This window comes from Nicotiana tabacum, chromosome 7, assembly GCF_000715075.1.
Source record: "Nicotiana tabacum cultivar K326 chromosome 7, ASM71507v2, whole genome shotgun sequence".
Taxonomy (NCBI): domain Eukaryota; kingdom Viridiplantae; phylum Streptophyta; class Magnoliopsida; order Solanales; family Solanaceae; genus Nicotiana; species Nicotiana tabacum.
The window spans coordinates 40,817,739-40,831,419 of NC_134086.1; the positions used below are offsets into that span (position 1 = coordinate 40,817,739).

Here is a 13,681-nt window from a genome sequence, read left to right on the forward strand (position 1 = left end):
ACTGTAGAAAAATATCAAAATGAAGCGTTTAAGATGCCACTCGGCATATACAATACAACTCTCAAGCTGAAACTACATTTCCCAAAATCCGGAATCTCATGAAATCACAAGCTATTGAATAACTACAAGTGTCTAACTCCAGAAGGTCTAAGCAAAAGTAAATACAAAAGGGCTAATATTATGAGAGAGAATGGAAAGGGATGTCTCAGTCTGCGGACGCGGCAGATATACCTCGAAGTCTCTGGAGAATAACCTCGCCTCAAGGGTAGTAGGGCTGAGTCGAAGTACCTGGATCTGCACATGAAAAACGTGCGCAAAAAGGGCATGAGTACACCATAACGGTACTCAGTAAGTGCCAAGCCTATCCTCGGTCGAGTAGTAACGAGGAAGGTTAGGGCCCTACTTAGTTTACATGAAAAATAAGGTATAACAGTATAGAATAAGATAGTATAATTAAGTGCAACTGTAAGAAGTAGCACATGATAGAAAAAAAAACAACAACCACTACAACAGAGACAAAATAATCACAGAAAAGAATACAGCTCGACACAGAGATAACAACCGGGGAATCTCCCAGGATACAGTCCTCTAGTCCCAAATATAAATATCCAGTGCATCTCCAGGGTGTCGTCCCATAGTCCAACTCATAATGCGCGGGGATCTCCCTGAATACCGATTCATAGTCCCAAATGTAAATATCCAGTACTGGGGGAATCTACCGAGTACAGTCCCGTAGTTCCAATATAAAAGTGCAGGGGGATCTCCAGGAATACAAATCCGTAGTCCCAAAGTAAACATGCAGGGGGATCTCCCGGGATACCGTCCCGTAGTCCCAAAGTAAACACACAGCAGCAACACGAAGAACACTCAATTCAATTCAAATTTCATACCAAGGTAAAACATGTATGTTTAACCTAGCATGCTGCACAGAATTCAAATAAGGCAGTTTGAGAAAATAAAGCAATTAAGTCAATTAGACATGCTTCCCTAAGCTAACAGTAAGCTTAAATTGCAAGTAGTATAGACAGGAAAAGAAGCACAATTATAGTTAATAAATAAAAACAGGATTTTCAACAATTAGCACAAGTACGCACTCGTTACCTCACATACAAAGAATTTCAAATATCAACAATACCAAATCCTAAGGGGAGTTCCCCAACACAAGGTTAGGCAAGCCACTTACCTCGAAACAACTCAAATAATTAACCCGAAACCACACTCTTGCCACGAGTACTCGATTCCAAATGGCCCAAATCTATTCAATTCAATTGCATAATGTAAATATAACTTCAAGTAACTGATTCAACTAATTAATTCTAAGCTAATATGTGAAATTAGAAAAAATGACCAAAATGCCCCCGGGCCCCCGCCTCGGAATCGGGTAGAATTTACAAATTCGGAATCCTCACACTCTTACGAGTTCATATATACAGAAATTACTCCAATATAGAAATTACTCCAATATGATATCAAAATCCTGATCCAAACTCAAAAATTAGGTCTAAGAAATTTTCCAACTTTTCTCCAATTTTCACCCCAAATTCAAATTTAAAGGATGAATTTAAGCATAGATTCATGGAAATTAGTCAAAACCGAATAAGAATTACTTACCCAAAACACCCAGATGAAAATCTCTCTCAAAATCGCCAATCCCGAGCTCCCAAATCAATTTCTAAGGTTTTGAAACTAAACCCTCGATTCTGCCCATTTTCTGACCAGTGAAACCCCATCTGCAGCTCTGGGACCGCACCTGCGGTCCCACTTCTACGAAGACCAAGTTGCACCTGCGACCTTTTATTATACGGGGACTTTCCGCTTCTACGACTGTCTTTCCGCACCTGCGGTCTCGCAGGTGCGTTCCACGTCTCGCACCTACGACTTTTGGAACCTGGACCGAATTCTGCTTCTATTGTCACCTAGCTGCTTCTACGGCAATGCACCTACGGTCCCCCACACGTAGGTGCAGTTATGACAGGTTCAGCAATAAGATGTTTTGCCTAAGTCCAAAATCAATTTATGTTAAGTACCCGAAACTCACCCAAGGCCCCCGGGACCTCATCTAAACTTGCCAACCAATCATAAAACATCATATGAACTTGTTCAAACCTTCGGAACACTCAAAACAACATCAAAACACCAATTTAACATCGGATTCAGGCCTAAGAACCCCCAAAAACTCTCGAATTATGCTTTCGATCAAAAAGTCTATCAACCCTCGTCCGAATGACCTGGAAATTTGCACACACGTCACATTCCACATTGCAGAGCTACTCCAACTTTCAAAATTCCATTCCGACCCTTAGATCAAAATCTCACTATCGAACCGGAAACTTCAAAAATTTGACTTTTGGCATTTCAAGCCTAAATAAGATACGGACCTCCAAAACACAATCCGAACATGCCCCTCAGCCCTAAATCACCCAACGGAGCTAACGGAACCAACAGAATTTCATTCCGAGGCCGTCTTCACACTGTTCCGACTATAGTACAAATTCTAAAACTTAAGCTCTCATTTAGGGTCTAAGTGTCCCAAAACTCTCTGAAACTCCAAATAAATCCTCCCGGCAACTCACAATAGTAGAAACAAACACGAGGAATGTAGTTAATAGGGAATCGGGGCGTTAATTCTTAAAACGACCGGTCGGATTGTTACAATATATATATATATATATATATATATGAAAGTTATAGACAAGTTGTATACTATATAATTAGTTGTATGAAATTTGTTTTTAGTATGTTTGTTATTGTAGATATATCAAATTTTTACGAAACTTATTCTTAATTTGTATGTTGCTAGAGTTGTTAGAATTTACATGTTGTAAGTTAAGCCCAAAACAGAAATATAAGATTCATCTTTTCAACCCTATACATATTTATGCAAAATGGAAAAGAAAAGAAGATAGAAAGAATCAATATCTCTCTTTCGGGTCCACAGAATGTTTCGCTGAAACAAAAACACTTATTTCGTTCATCCGCTTTTTCTCTTTTTAATCCAAATACAAAATTTATTGACTTTTCTCGGAAACTAAGGAAGGTAACAATAACGTTTGTGGATTCAATATTCAAACGCTTTTTGGTGGAGAGGGGTTGCAGATAATGTGAAAAGAGGAGAGGAGATTAAAAAGGAAATGGGTGTAACTGAATCACCTAATTTAAGGCATTAATAATGAATTGTATATAAATTGTAAGCAATACTTGTTTGTTAGGGGGAGGGGAGGGGGGGTAATATACAACATTAGGACAATTTTGGTAAAATAAGTTTCAAATATTATATAGGAACGAAAAAATTCCAATTTTATTTGATTTTAAAGTCTCAAATATCATGAATTATAGTATATAGTCCAAATAAGAAAACATTTAATAACCAAAGAGTTAATTTTAAAAAGTAAAAAAGGAAAACGATATTTTACTAAGGGCCTTCGTACTTTTAATATAGTATAGATATAGATTAGCCAAAATATATCATATAAATGCTTATAACATCTTAGCAAGCCTTATTTCAACTAGATATATGTACCCGACCGGTCGTTTTGAGAGTATTAGCCCCTATCTCTTATTTACTACTCCCTCTATTTTATTTTGTGGTTATTTAACTTGTCGGATGTGACGACCCGACCAGTCGTCTCATGAGTTACCGCTCTGTTTCCCCCATTTATACTTTTTATTACTTTGTCTATCGGTTCTATATGTGATTGGGTTGGTTGGCTCGGGTTCAGGAAGGATTTGGTAAGGTTTGAGATACTTAGTCTCTTTTGTGGAAGCTTAAGTTGGAAAAGTCAACCGGATGTTGACTTATGTGTTAGAGGGCTCGGATGTGAGTTCCGATGGTTCGAATAGCTTTGGGAGGTGATTTGGGACTTAGGAGCATGATCGGAATGTGTTTTGGAGGTCCAGTGTAGATTTAGGCTTGAATTGGCGAAATTAAATTTTTGGCATTTTCCGGTTGATAGGTGAGATTTTGATATAGGGGTCGGAATGGAATTACGAGAGTTGCAATAGTTCCGACGTGTCATTTGGGATGTGTGTGCAAAATTTCAGGTCATTCGGACGTGGTTTGGTTGGGTTTTTTATCAAAAGCGTAATTCGAAAGATTTTGAAAACTTAGGCTTGAATCCGATGTGTTTTGGTTGATTCGATGTTGTTTGAGGTGTTTGAAGATTGGTATAAGTTTGAATAAGGTTATGGGGTATGTTTGTGTTTTTGGTTGAGGTCCCGGGGGCCTCAGGGTGATTTTGGATGGTTGACGGGGAGTTTGGAGTTTTAGTGAAGCTGCAGATTTTCTACTTCTATTGTTTCCACACCTGCGGATTGGGGACCGCAGGTGCGATGCCGCAGAAGCGGAAAGTGGTTGGGAAGGCTATGACCGCAGAAGCGGTTGGAGAACCTGTCACAACCCTAAACTTGGACCCGGTCGTGATGGCGCCTCTCATGAAGACAAGGCCAGTAGGCACTTTCTCATTTCAATTTTAAGCAATTAAAAAATAAGAATTAAGTCTAAAACATAATAAATAATCCCAAAGTAAGCAGTGAATAGTACAATGCGGAAGTAAAAATCAACACAGCCCGATACCGGGGTGTCACTAGTCATGAGCATCTACAATACGGATGATACAAGAAAGGTCTATATAGTCTAATTCAAATCTAAAACAGAGGAAGATAAGATAAAGGAAGAAGCTCTGGGTTGCAAACGCCGGCAGCTACCTAGAGAATCTTTGAATCCGCCTGAGCTGGAAAATCAAAACTCGCTAGCGGGACCTGATGCGCCTAAATCTGCACACGGGGTGTAGAGAGTAAAGTGATTACTCCAACCCAGTGAGTAATAATCATAAATAAAGACTGAAAGCAAGAAATCACGTAAGGCACATTATAGGCTATAAGGAAGCAGTAAAAGCCAGTAAAACAGTGAAGGAGTAAAGATGTGTAAATTACTGAGTTCAGTTTAAAACTTCATAAAATGCCTTTTTAACAATTAAGCAAGCAAATGACTGGCAATTAGGAAAGATAAACACATAAAGGATCGCCCCTCAGGCACAGTGTCAACAAATCCGCCCCTCGAGCAATATCTCACATCACAATGGGTACCCGCGCTCACTGGGGGTGTGCAGACTCCTGGAGGGTCCCCTTACGGCCCAAGCGCAATATCAAGTCATATCGTGGCATCATCACTAGGCCCTCGGCCTCATATCAGCAAGCCATTTTGTGGCGTACAAATCTCAGGCCCTCGGCCTCATAATCATAATCAGGTGTTTCCTCACAACATAGGCCCTCGGCCTTACTCAGTCAAAATTCTCACAAGCCACTCGGGTAACAATAAAACATGATGCTCAGCCTAAAATGTCATTTAAAATCTCATTTAAGTGTTAAAGTAGAGTAAACATGGCTGAGTTATAAAAACAGTAGAATATAGCATGACTGAGTTCAAGTATAAAGTCAAAACAATGAGGAAATATCAGTAAAAGTCCCCTAAGGGCTCAAATAGTTGGCACGAGGCCCAAATATGGCATTCAGCCCAAAACATAATGATAGCAAATAGTTTTCAGTCAAATACGTGGTAAAATAGTCATTCGGGACAGACTAAGTCACAATCCCCAACGGTGCACGACCCCACGCTCGTCATCTAGCGTGTGCGTCACCTCAATATGGCACAACGATGTGCAATCCGGGGTTTCATACCCTCAGGACATCATTTACTATCATTACTCACCTCAGTCCAGTCCAAACTCTAGCCCGCAACACCTTTGCCCTTCGAATCGGATTCCACTCGCGTCGAATTTATCCAAAATTAGAATCACGATGTCAAAATATGCTAAGGGAACGAAGCCCAAGCGAAAATAATCAATTTATAACATAAATCCCGAAATTACCAAAAATCAACCCCCGGGCCCACGTCTCGAAATTCGATAAAATTCACATCAATGGATTCCTTATCACTCCCCGAGTTCATTCATACCAAAAGCATCAAAATCCAACTACAAACGACCCCTCAAATCCCAAATTCTAGGTCTCCAATTTCAAGCCCTAGTTCTTCAATTTTTAGGCTTAATTTCCACGATTAATTAGGTAGAATTCACATTAGAATCGAGTATTATGTCCATGAAAATTACCTCCAAGTGTTTCTTCTTGAATCCCTCTTCAATCCTCTTCAAAAACTCCAAATCCGCTCAAAAATGGTGGAAATAAACCCCAAAATCGCGGAAAAGACGACTATTTAAACATTCTGCCTAGGCCTTAATTCCTTCTTCGCGAACGAGGTCAACTCCTCGCGTTCGCGAAGCACAATCCAACTTTGACCAAAAATCCTTCTTTGCAATTGCGTCATGACACTCGCGAACGCGATGGTTCCTCAGCCTGACTCTTCGCGAATGCGCTCCCTCTCTCGCAAACGTGATGAACAAAACACCTCAAACCCAGCTGCCCAATCTCCTCTACGCGAACGCGGAGCTTCCCTCGCGAACGCGATGCCTAATCACACAGCCCTTCGCGAACACGAAGGCTTAAGTCTCAGCCTTCCCCAGCTAACCCTTCGCGAACGCGAGGACCTACTCGCGAACGTGAAGATCTAACTTCTCTGCAATTCTCAACAACATAAAATGGTCCGATTGACCACCCGAAACTCACCCGAAGCCCTCGGAACCTCAACCAAACATGCCAGCATATCCCAAATGACACAACGGAACTACTTCAACTCTCGAAATTCCATTCCGACCCCTATATCAAAATCTCACCTATCAACCGGAAAATGCCAAAAATCCAATTTCGCCAATTCATGCCTAAATCTACTCTGGAAATCCAAAACACATTCCGATCACGCTCCTAATTTCCAAATCACCCCCGGAAGCTATCCGAACCCTAGAAATTCATATCTGAGCCCTCTAACACATAAGTCAACATCCGGTTGACTTTTCCAACTTAAGCTTCCTCAAAAGAGACTAAGTGTCTCAAACCTTACCAAATCCTTTCCGAACCCAAGCCAACCAACCCGATCACATATAGAACCGATAGACAAAGCAATAAGAAGAAGAAATGGGGGAAACAGAGCGGTAACTCATGAGACGACTGGTCGGGTCGTCACATCCTCCCCTCTTAAACAAACGTTCGTCCTCGAACGAGTCAAGAAACATACCTGAAGTCTCAAATAGGTAGGGATATCTGCTCCGCATCTCCCGCTCGGTCTCCCAGGTAGCCTCCTCTACGAGCCAACCTCTCCACTGCACCTTCACTGAAGTTATATCCTTTGATCTCAACTTTCGAACCTAACGCTCCAAAATAGCTACTGGCTCCACATCATAAGTCAAATCACCATCCAACTAAACCGTGCTGAAGTCCAGAACATGAGACGGATCCCCAATATACTTCCAGAGCACAGAAACATGAAATACCGGATGCACACTCGACAAGCTGGGTAGCAAAGCAAGCTCATAAGCCACCTCCCCAATCCTCCGAAGCACTTCAAAAGGCCCAATGAACCGAGGACTCAATTTACCCTTCTTCCCAAATCTCATAACACCCTTCATGGGTGAAACCTTCAACAGAACCTTCTCACCAACCATGTAGGACACATCTCGAACCTTCTTGTCAGCATAACTCTTTTGTATCGATTGTGCTGTACGAAACCTCTCCTAAATCACCTTCACCTTTTCTAAAACATCCTGCACCAAGTCTGTCCCTAATAGCCTAGCCTCACCCGGTTCAACATGACTGAGCATGAAAACAGTGGGAAATAACATGACTGAGATCAAGTAATAACTCAAAACAGTGAGGAATATCTATAAATAGCCCCGAAGGGGTCAAATAGTTGGCTCTAGGCCTAAATATGGCATTCAACCCAAATAATGATGATAGAAAACAGTTTTCAATCAAATACGAGGTAAAATCATCAATCAGGGCGGACCCAATCACAATCCCCAATAGTGCACAACCTCATACTCGCCATCAAGCGTGTGTCTCACCTCAATATAGCACTACGATGTGCAATCCGGAGTTTCAAACCCTCAAAACATCATTTACAATCATTACTCATCTTGAACCGGCTAAATCTCTAGCTCGCAACGCCTTCGCCCCTCGAATCGGCCTCCACGCGCGTCAAATCTATCCAAAATCAGAAGGAGGATGTCAAACTATGCTAAGGGAACAAAGCCCAAGTGAAAACAATCAATAAAGGGCATAAATCCCGAAATTAGCAAAATCCGAGCCCCGGGCCCACTTCTCGATACTCAGAAATTTTCACTTTATTAGATTCCTTATCTCTCCACGAGTTCATACATGTCAAAAGTTCTCAAATCCGACCCCAAATGGTCCTTCAAATCCCCAATCAAAAGTCCAATTTCTCAAGCCCTAGTTCTTCAATTTTAGGCTTAGTTTTCATGATTTTCTAGGTAGATTTCACAATAGAATCGAGTTCTAAGTCCAAAATTCTTACCTCCAAACGTTTCCCCTTGAATTCCTCTTTAATCTCCTTCAAAAAGCTCTAAAAACGATCAATTATGGAGGAAAATAGAGCCACATTCGCGGACAAGACGCCTTTTAAACATTCTGCCCAGGCCTGGAAATCCTTCTTCGCGAACGCGGTCAAAGCCTCGCGTTCGCGAAGAACAAACTTATTTTGACCAAATTTCCTTCTATGCGATCGCGACAAAGCCCTCGTGAATGCGATGCTTCACCCAGGCGACCCTTCACGAATGCGCTCTATCTCTCGCGAACGCGAAGATCAACTTGACTTCTAACCCAGCTGACCAAGTTCTTCTACGCGATCGCGAACACCTTCTCGCGAATGCGATGCACAGCCTCGCAGCCCTTCGCGAATGTGTCACCTGCCTCACGAAGGCGAAGGCTAAACCTTCACCTCCCCCAGTAGACTCTTCGCGAACGCGAAGACCAAAAATGTCTGCAACTGCTGGAACTGTTTTTCTGCAATTTTCCAAACTCCAAAATGGTCCGATTGACCACCCGAAACTCACCTGAGGCCCCCGGGACCTCAACCAAAAGCACCAACATATCCTAAAAACTATTCAAACTTGTTCCAATCATCAAAATACCTCAAACAATATCAAATCTACCAAATCACATCGGATTCAAGCCTAAGTTTCTAAAATCTTCCGAAATACGCTTTTGATTAAAAACCCAACCAAACCACGTCCGAATGACCTGAAATTTTACACACATATCCCAATTGACACAACAAAGCTACTGCAACTCTCGGAATTCCATTCTGACCTCTATATAAAAATCTTGCCTATCAACCGGAAATCGCCAAAATATCAACTTCGCCATTCAAGCCTAAATCTACTACGGACCTCCAAAATTCATTATGATTACACTCCTAAGCCAATAATCACCTCCCGAAGCTAACCGAACCATGAGAACTCACATCCAAGCCCTCTATCATATAAGTCAACATCCAGTTGACTTTTTCAACTTAAACTCACTCTAAAGAGACTAAGTGTCTCAAACCTTGCCAAATCCTTTTCGAACTCGATCCGACCAACCCGATACCACATAACATGGATAATTAAAGCATAGGAAAGCAAAAATTGGGAAAACGGAGCGGCAACTCATGAGACGACTGGCCAGGTCGTCACAGAAGGAGAAATTGTAGGAGATGGTGTTAAATACATGACTCTGCGGCTCTATACAAATATCATACTTGTTCTTCTCAAATTTAATAAGTAAATTATAGGTATAACTATATAATTCATTCGCACCAACGCACATCATCAGTGATAAATAATAAAAATAAGTATAATGCAGAAATATAGAAAAGCCAGCCTACCCGACAAAATGATCGCTAAACTCTATGTTGGAGCGTTTCAACTACCAATTGGTTTAGTAATTCTAAAGATTAATACGTAGCAGAGCATGCCAAATATTACTATGCGAACCTTTGCAAAATTTATAACTAAACTAAATCAGCTCTTTTAGTAATCCATGTTGTCAAATCTTGAATGAAGTCAATTGTTTGTCTAAACTTAATGTTTTGAATTTAGTATACTATTCAACTTAGCATATGATTTTAGAGTTACTTCTTGTATTTTGTTGTCAAGAAAGCTGAAGCTTTTGTTCATTATTTCAACCGGTAGATACTGTACAGAGCTATTTTCAGAACTAAATATCCTCACACATAAGAAGTCTTCTCACTGTTTCCTAGAACTCTAGTCTGTAATTGTCGTACTTGAAGAAAAACTATCACAATAGTTCAAGCTATTGTTTTTTCCTTATTCTCTTTGTTGGTACTTTTTGTGAACTTTAACACAAAAATTAAGTAGCCAAATCTGCTTTCAAAATCTGTTAGGCAAAAGAAATCGAAAAAATGTGGTATCCTAAACAAACAAATAGTAAGACAGTAATCCTGCATGTGGAGCTTAGAAGTTAAAAGTAATGCAGAGTTTGATTTATAACTAGTTGAACTAAACTTACATCATAACAGTGAAAGATAATAGCAGCAACATCTAGAAAGCAGAAGTAGATTCAACCGCATTCTGAAATAGCAGCAAGAAGTGGCTTAATTGCATACCTTTCACCATAAGGTGTCTTTGAGGTTCAAAGAGAATGTGCGAGTTGTTGAGAATGCATATGCAACATATTATCTAAGATAAATTAAGACTAAAGTAAACTCAATTTTAGTGAAAAAACTTTCAAGGCTCAAACCAGTCTCTTAAGCTACCAAATAGGTTGGCAATCATAGTCATAGAGGACGACATCAATACCCAATAAGACCAATACTTCGGACCCTTCTTGGGAAAATCTCAAAAAATTATTGGAGATTATGCTTGTAACTGACATACCTCTTTAAAAAGATATTTGTGCTCTCACCATATAAAGAAACATGTCCACATGTTGAACTGACCGGCCATATTGTCAAGTATACATGAGCTTCATATATCAAATGTAATTTATATCCAATCATATTGCTACCCACTATTTACCGTATAATGATAATCAAATTCATTATGATATAAGTAATATTGTCTTCCTTAATAATTATAATCATAACCAAATCAAATGTTCAGAATAAAAACACAGAAGAGGTATTAAACATGAGAACATTTCATTTAACAAACTACACAACAATAAAAGTTTGGATAGAATTTTTCATGAATAATTATGAAGAGCCCAAATTGATAAGATTTCAGCAAGCATTGGTCCAAACTTTGATGCGCAAGTTCAAACTAAATGTTCATGTGATGTTAAATCTATTTCATAATACCTGATTTTCCTCTATTCTCATCATTCTCTCACACAATCTGGCAAATAAAGTAATGATTATTATAGAATACTTATACTGCATATATTTCTCAAAGAACTTGGTGCTTAGCAAATTTTGCAAGTTTTTAATCAAGTTTGCTCTTTTAAGCCTAAACCAACTCTGAAGATACAGTTAATTTAATAACACAAATCTACCTAAATTGCTCAGAATAAGAACAACATTATAACTTTGAAGATGTATTGGCTGATTTAGTAATAAATTGAGCTGACAGAAAGATGTCGTATGCTTGATTCAGCTTTGATTTCTTATAATTTCACTAAGAGAGCCTCTTTTAATTAGCTTGCATCACTCTATATAATTTTCTGTCGCCTAGCCTTTTTATCAGCATGTACTTTTCGCATGGTTTGATCATTTGTATCATTTCAGCAGCCCTTTTCTATTCTCTGAACTTAGCTATCGCAACCAAATCTAATAGTGAGAAAATTATATGTACTAATAAATCATATCTATATCTATGTACATAATCTATCCTCTATTTCTAAAAGTTTATAACGTAGAATTTTGAAATTAGTGTTTGGATATTTAGAATTTTCTGATGAAATTGACGTAGCACAGTCAACCAAAGATTCTGACCAAGTTAAATCTGCTGAATCAACATAGATATCTACAATCCACAATCTAAATTAAACAGAGAGAAGGGCAACTTTTGAGATGAAAAAGAGGTAGACACAGAACATGCAGGAAACAAAGAGAAGAGAGAAAATTCACCTTTGTTTCTGATGAAGAGCTCCAAGTTGTCTCTTTCTTGCTGTCCTACACTCTTCTTCTTGATGCTCTAAACCCAAAAGGTCAGATCAGATTAAAAAAACAAACACTTTAAGATAGATGGAACAATATTATACAATGAGGGAAAAAAGATATCATGCATACAAATCAAGAGGAAAAGAACAAATTTTTGTCAAACTTTCGAATAGGAGCAAACCAGTGAATTTGGAAAAGTATCATGGCTGAAGAAAATCGAAAGAAAAAAGAGTAAGAGCTACAAAACTATGGTGGTGGCTGTAGAAATAAATGTGGTGTATCTCTTTGTAGATATAATGAATAATATGCCCTTGTTTTGAAATTTATTGACGTGAAGCACACACATCGAAACTAAAGTTGCCATAAAATATAAGAGTAACACAAAGTGATAGTACACAACTTTCTACATTCAAAAGTAATCTATATGCTTTTTATCTTCTCGTTACCAAATCAACCACAAAGCTACAGTGAAAATATCCCATCTCCCACCATCAAATGAAAAAAATGATAAAAAGAAAAGTGAATCTGTCCGAGTCTTTCAAAGAATAGGGAGGGCATAGAAGGATAATCTTACCTTGATAAAATCCATCAACAAAGCATTTTCCCAAAAAGTCAGACCAACAGAAGTCAAATCAAAAATAATAAAAGAGTGAAAGAATGAGAAAAAGAATGCTCCAGAAAACTAACAATTGTTACCTTGCCCAAAACTAAAGCTTCAACATAGGAGGAGCATTTCTTTACCGAGCTTACTATGAATGCTAAAAATATGAGTAATTTGTTACCTGCAAATCAAACTAAATGCAAGATAGAGCTGAGCTAAAACCCAACAATTGAAGCCTTTCTGCAGATGGTGCAGAAACTCAAATCTCGTTCTTGTTATTTAGACAGAGATAAACAAAATCAGTAGTAGTTTACCGTGACAGAACCACGAAAGAGCAAAAGAGATGAGATGAAATTGAAGAAAAAGAAACATTGGAAGAGAACTGGAGAAGATACAAAACTCCAAACTTTATTAAGCAATGTGAGGCTATACCCAAAATTTTCTTCTTCTTAAGTAGGCTTATCAATCAGATCCGAGTCAGTATTGGGTTGAGATGAAAAAGCATTTAGACTCTAAAAAAGAAAAGATCAACAATGGGAAACTATTAAGCTTCTGGTAAAAGGGAAAAAGAGAGATAAAGCGAGATACAAAGGATGAAATTTGAGGTTGAAGATGAATGAATTCTACAGCCACTGAATAGCAAAACTAAAAACGATGGAGAGAAATCTAAAAGAAAAAAATTAAGGAAAAAGAAGAAGATATATGCAAAATTAATTGCAGCAAGAACACAAACAGATCTTGAGAGCACTGGGGCTGAAGATGGGAAAAGGATGCGGTGGCTGAGAAAGAAACCAAGAAAGCTACACGTATTATTTGTTGTAGAGAAAATAGGCCAAAAGATAATGCTAAATGACTGAATTACCCTCAAGCTTTTTTAAAAAGACACTAAGCAGACATGTCGAAAGTCTTGTTCTTCTAATATATAGAAAAGATGATTGCAAGGAAAGTACTTCTCTTTATTCTTGTGCAAAACAAATATATATGCGTACATGTTTTATGTCATGGATCGAGCAATCTATGTGGGCACGGTTCGTTGGACCGTTTGGCCCTTACAACAAATCCTACCTATCAAG

General features: G+C 38.9%; 1 protein-coding gene across 21 annotated transcripts; it reads right to left on the reverse strand.

The window, feature by feature from the left end:
- Positions 1-4,491: 4,491 nt before the first annotated feature.
- Positions 4,492-13,408, reverse strand: LOC107802854 (uncharacterized). Of its 21 annotated transcripts, XR_012711569.1 has the most exons (6): positions 12,923-13,408; positions 12,704-12,789; positions 11,975-12,041; positions 11,207-11,243; positions 10,417-10,478; positions 4,492-4,773 (listed from the first exon to the last, which is right to left on the reverse strand). XR_012711569.1 is itself a non-coding variant. In XM_075257142.1 (5 exons), the coding sequence occupies exons 1-5, from the start codon at positions 12,978-12,980 to the stop codon at positions 4,749-4,751; spliced, it is 324 nt and encodes a 107-aa protein (XP_075113243.1). In that variant the 5' UTR covers positions 12,981-13,408; the 3' UTR covers positions 4,492-4,748. The 21 variants fall into 21 exon arrangements, 3 of the variants coding, with proteins under 3 accessions (XP_075113243.1, XP_075113245.1, XP_075113244.1); XR_012711582.1 differs by lacking the exon at positions 12,704-12,789 and having other exon boundaries at positions 12,790-13,408; XR_012711573.1 differs by having other exon boundaries at positions 12,582-13,408.
- Between the last annotated feature and the right edge of the window lie 273 nt (positions 13,409-13,681).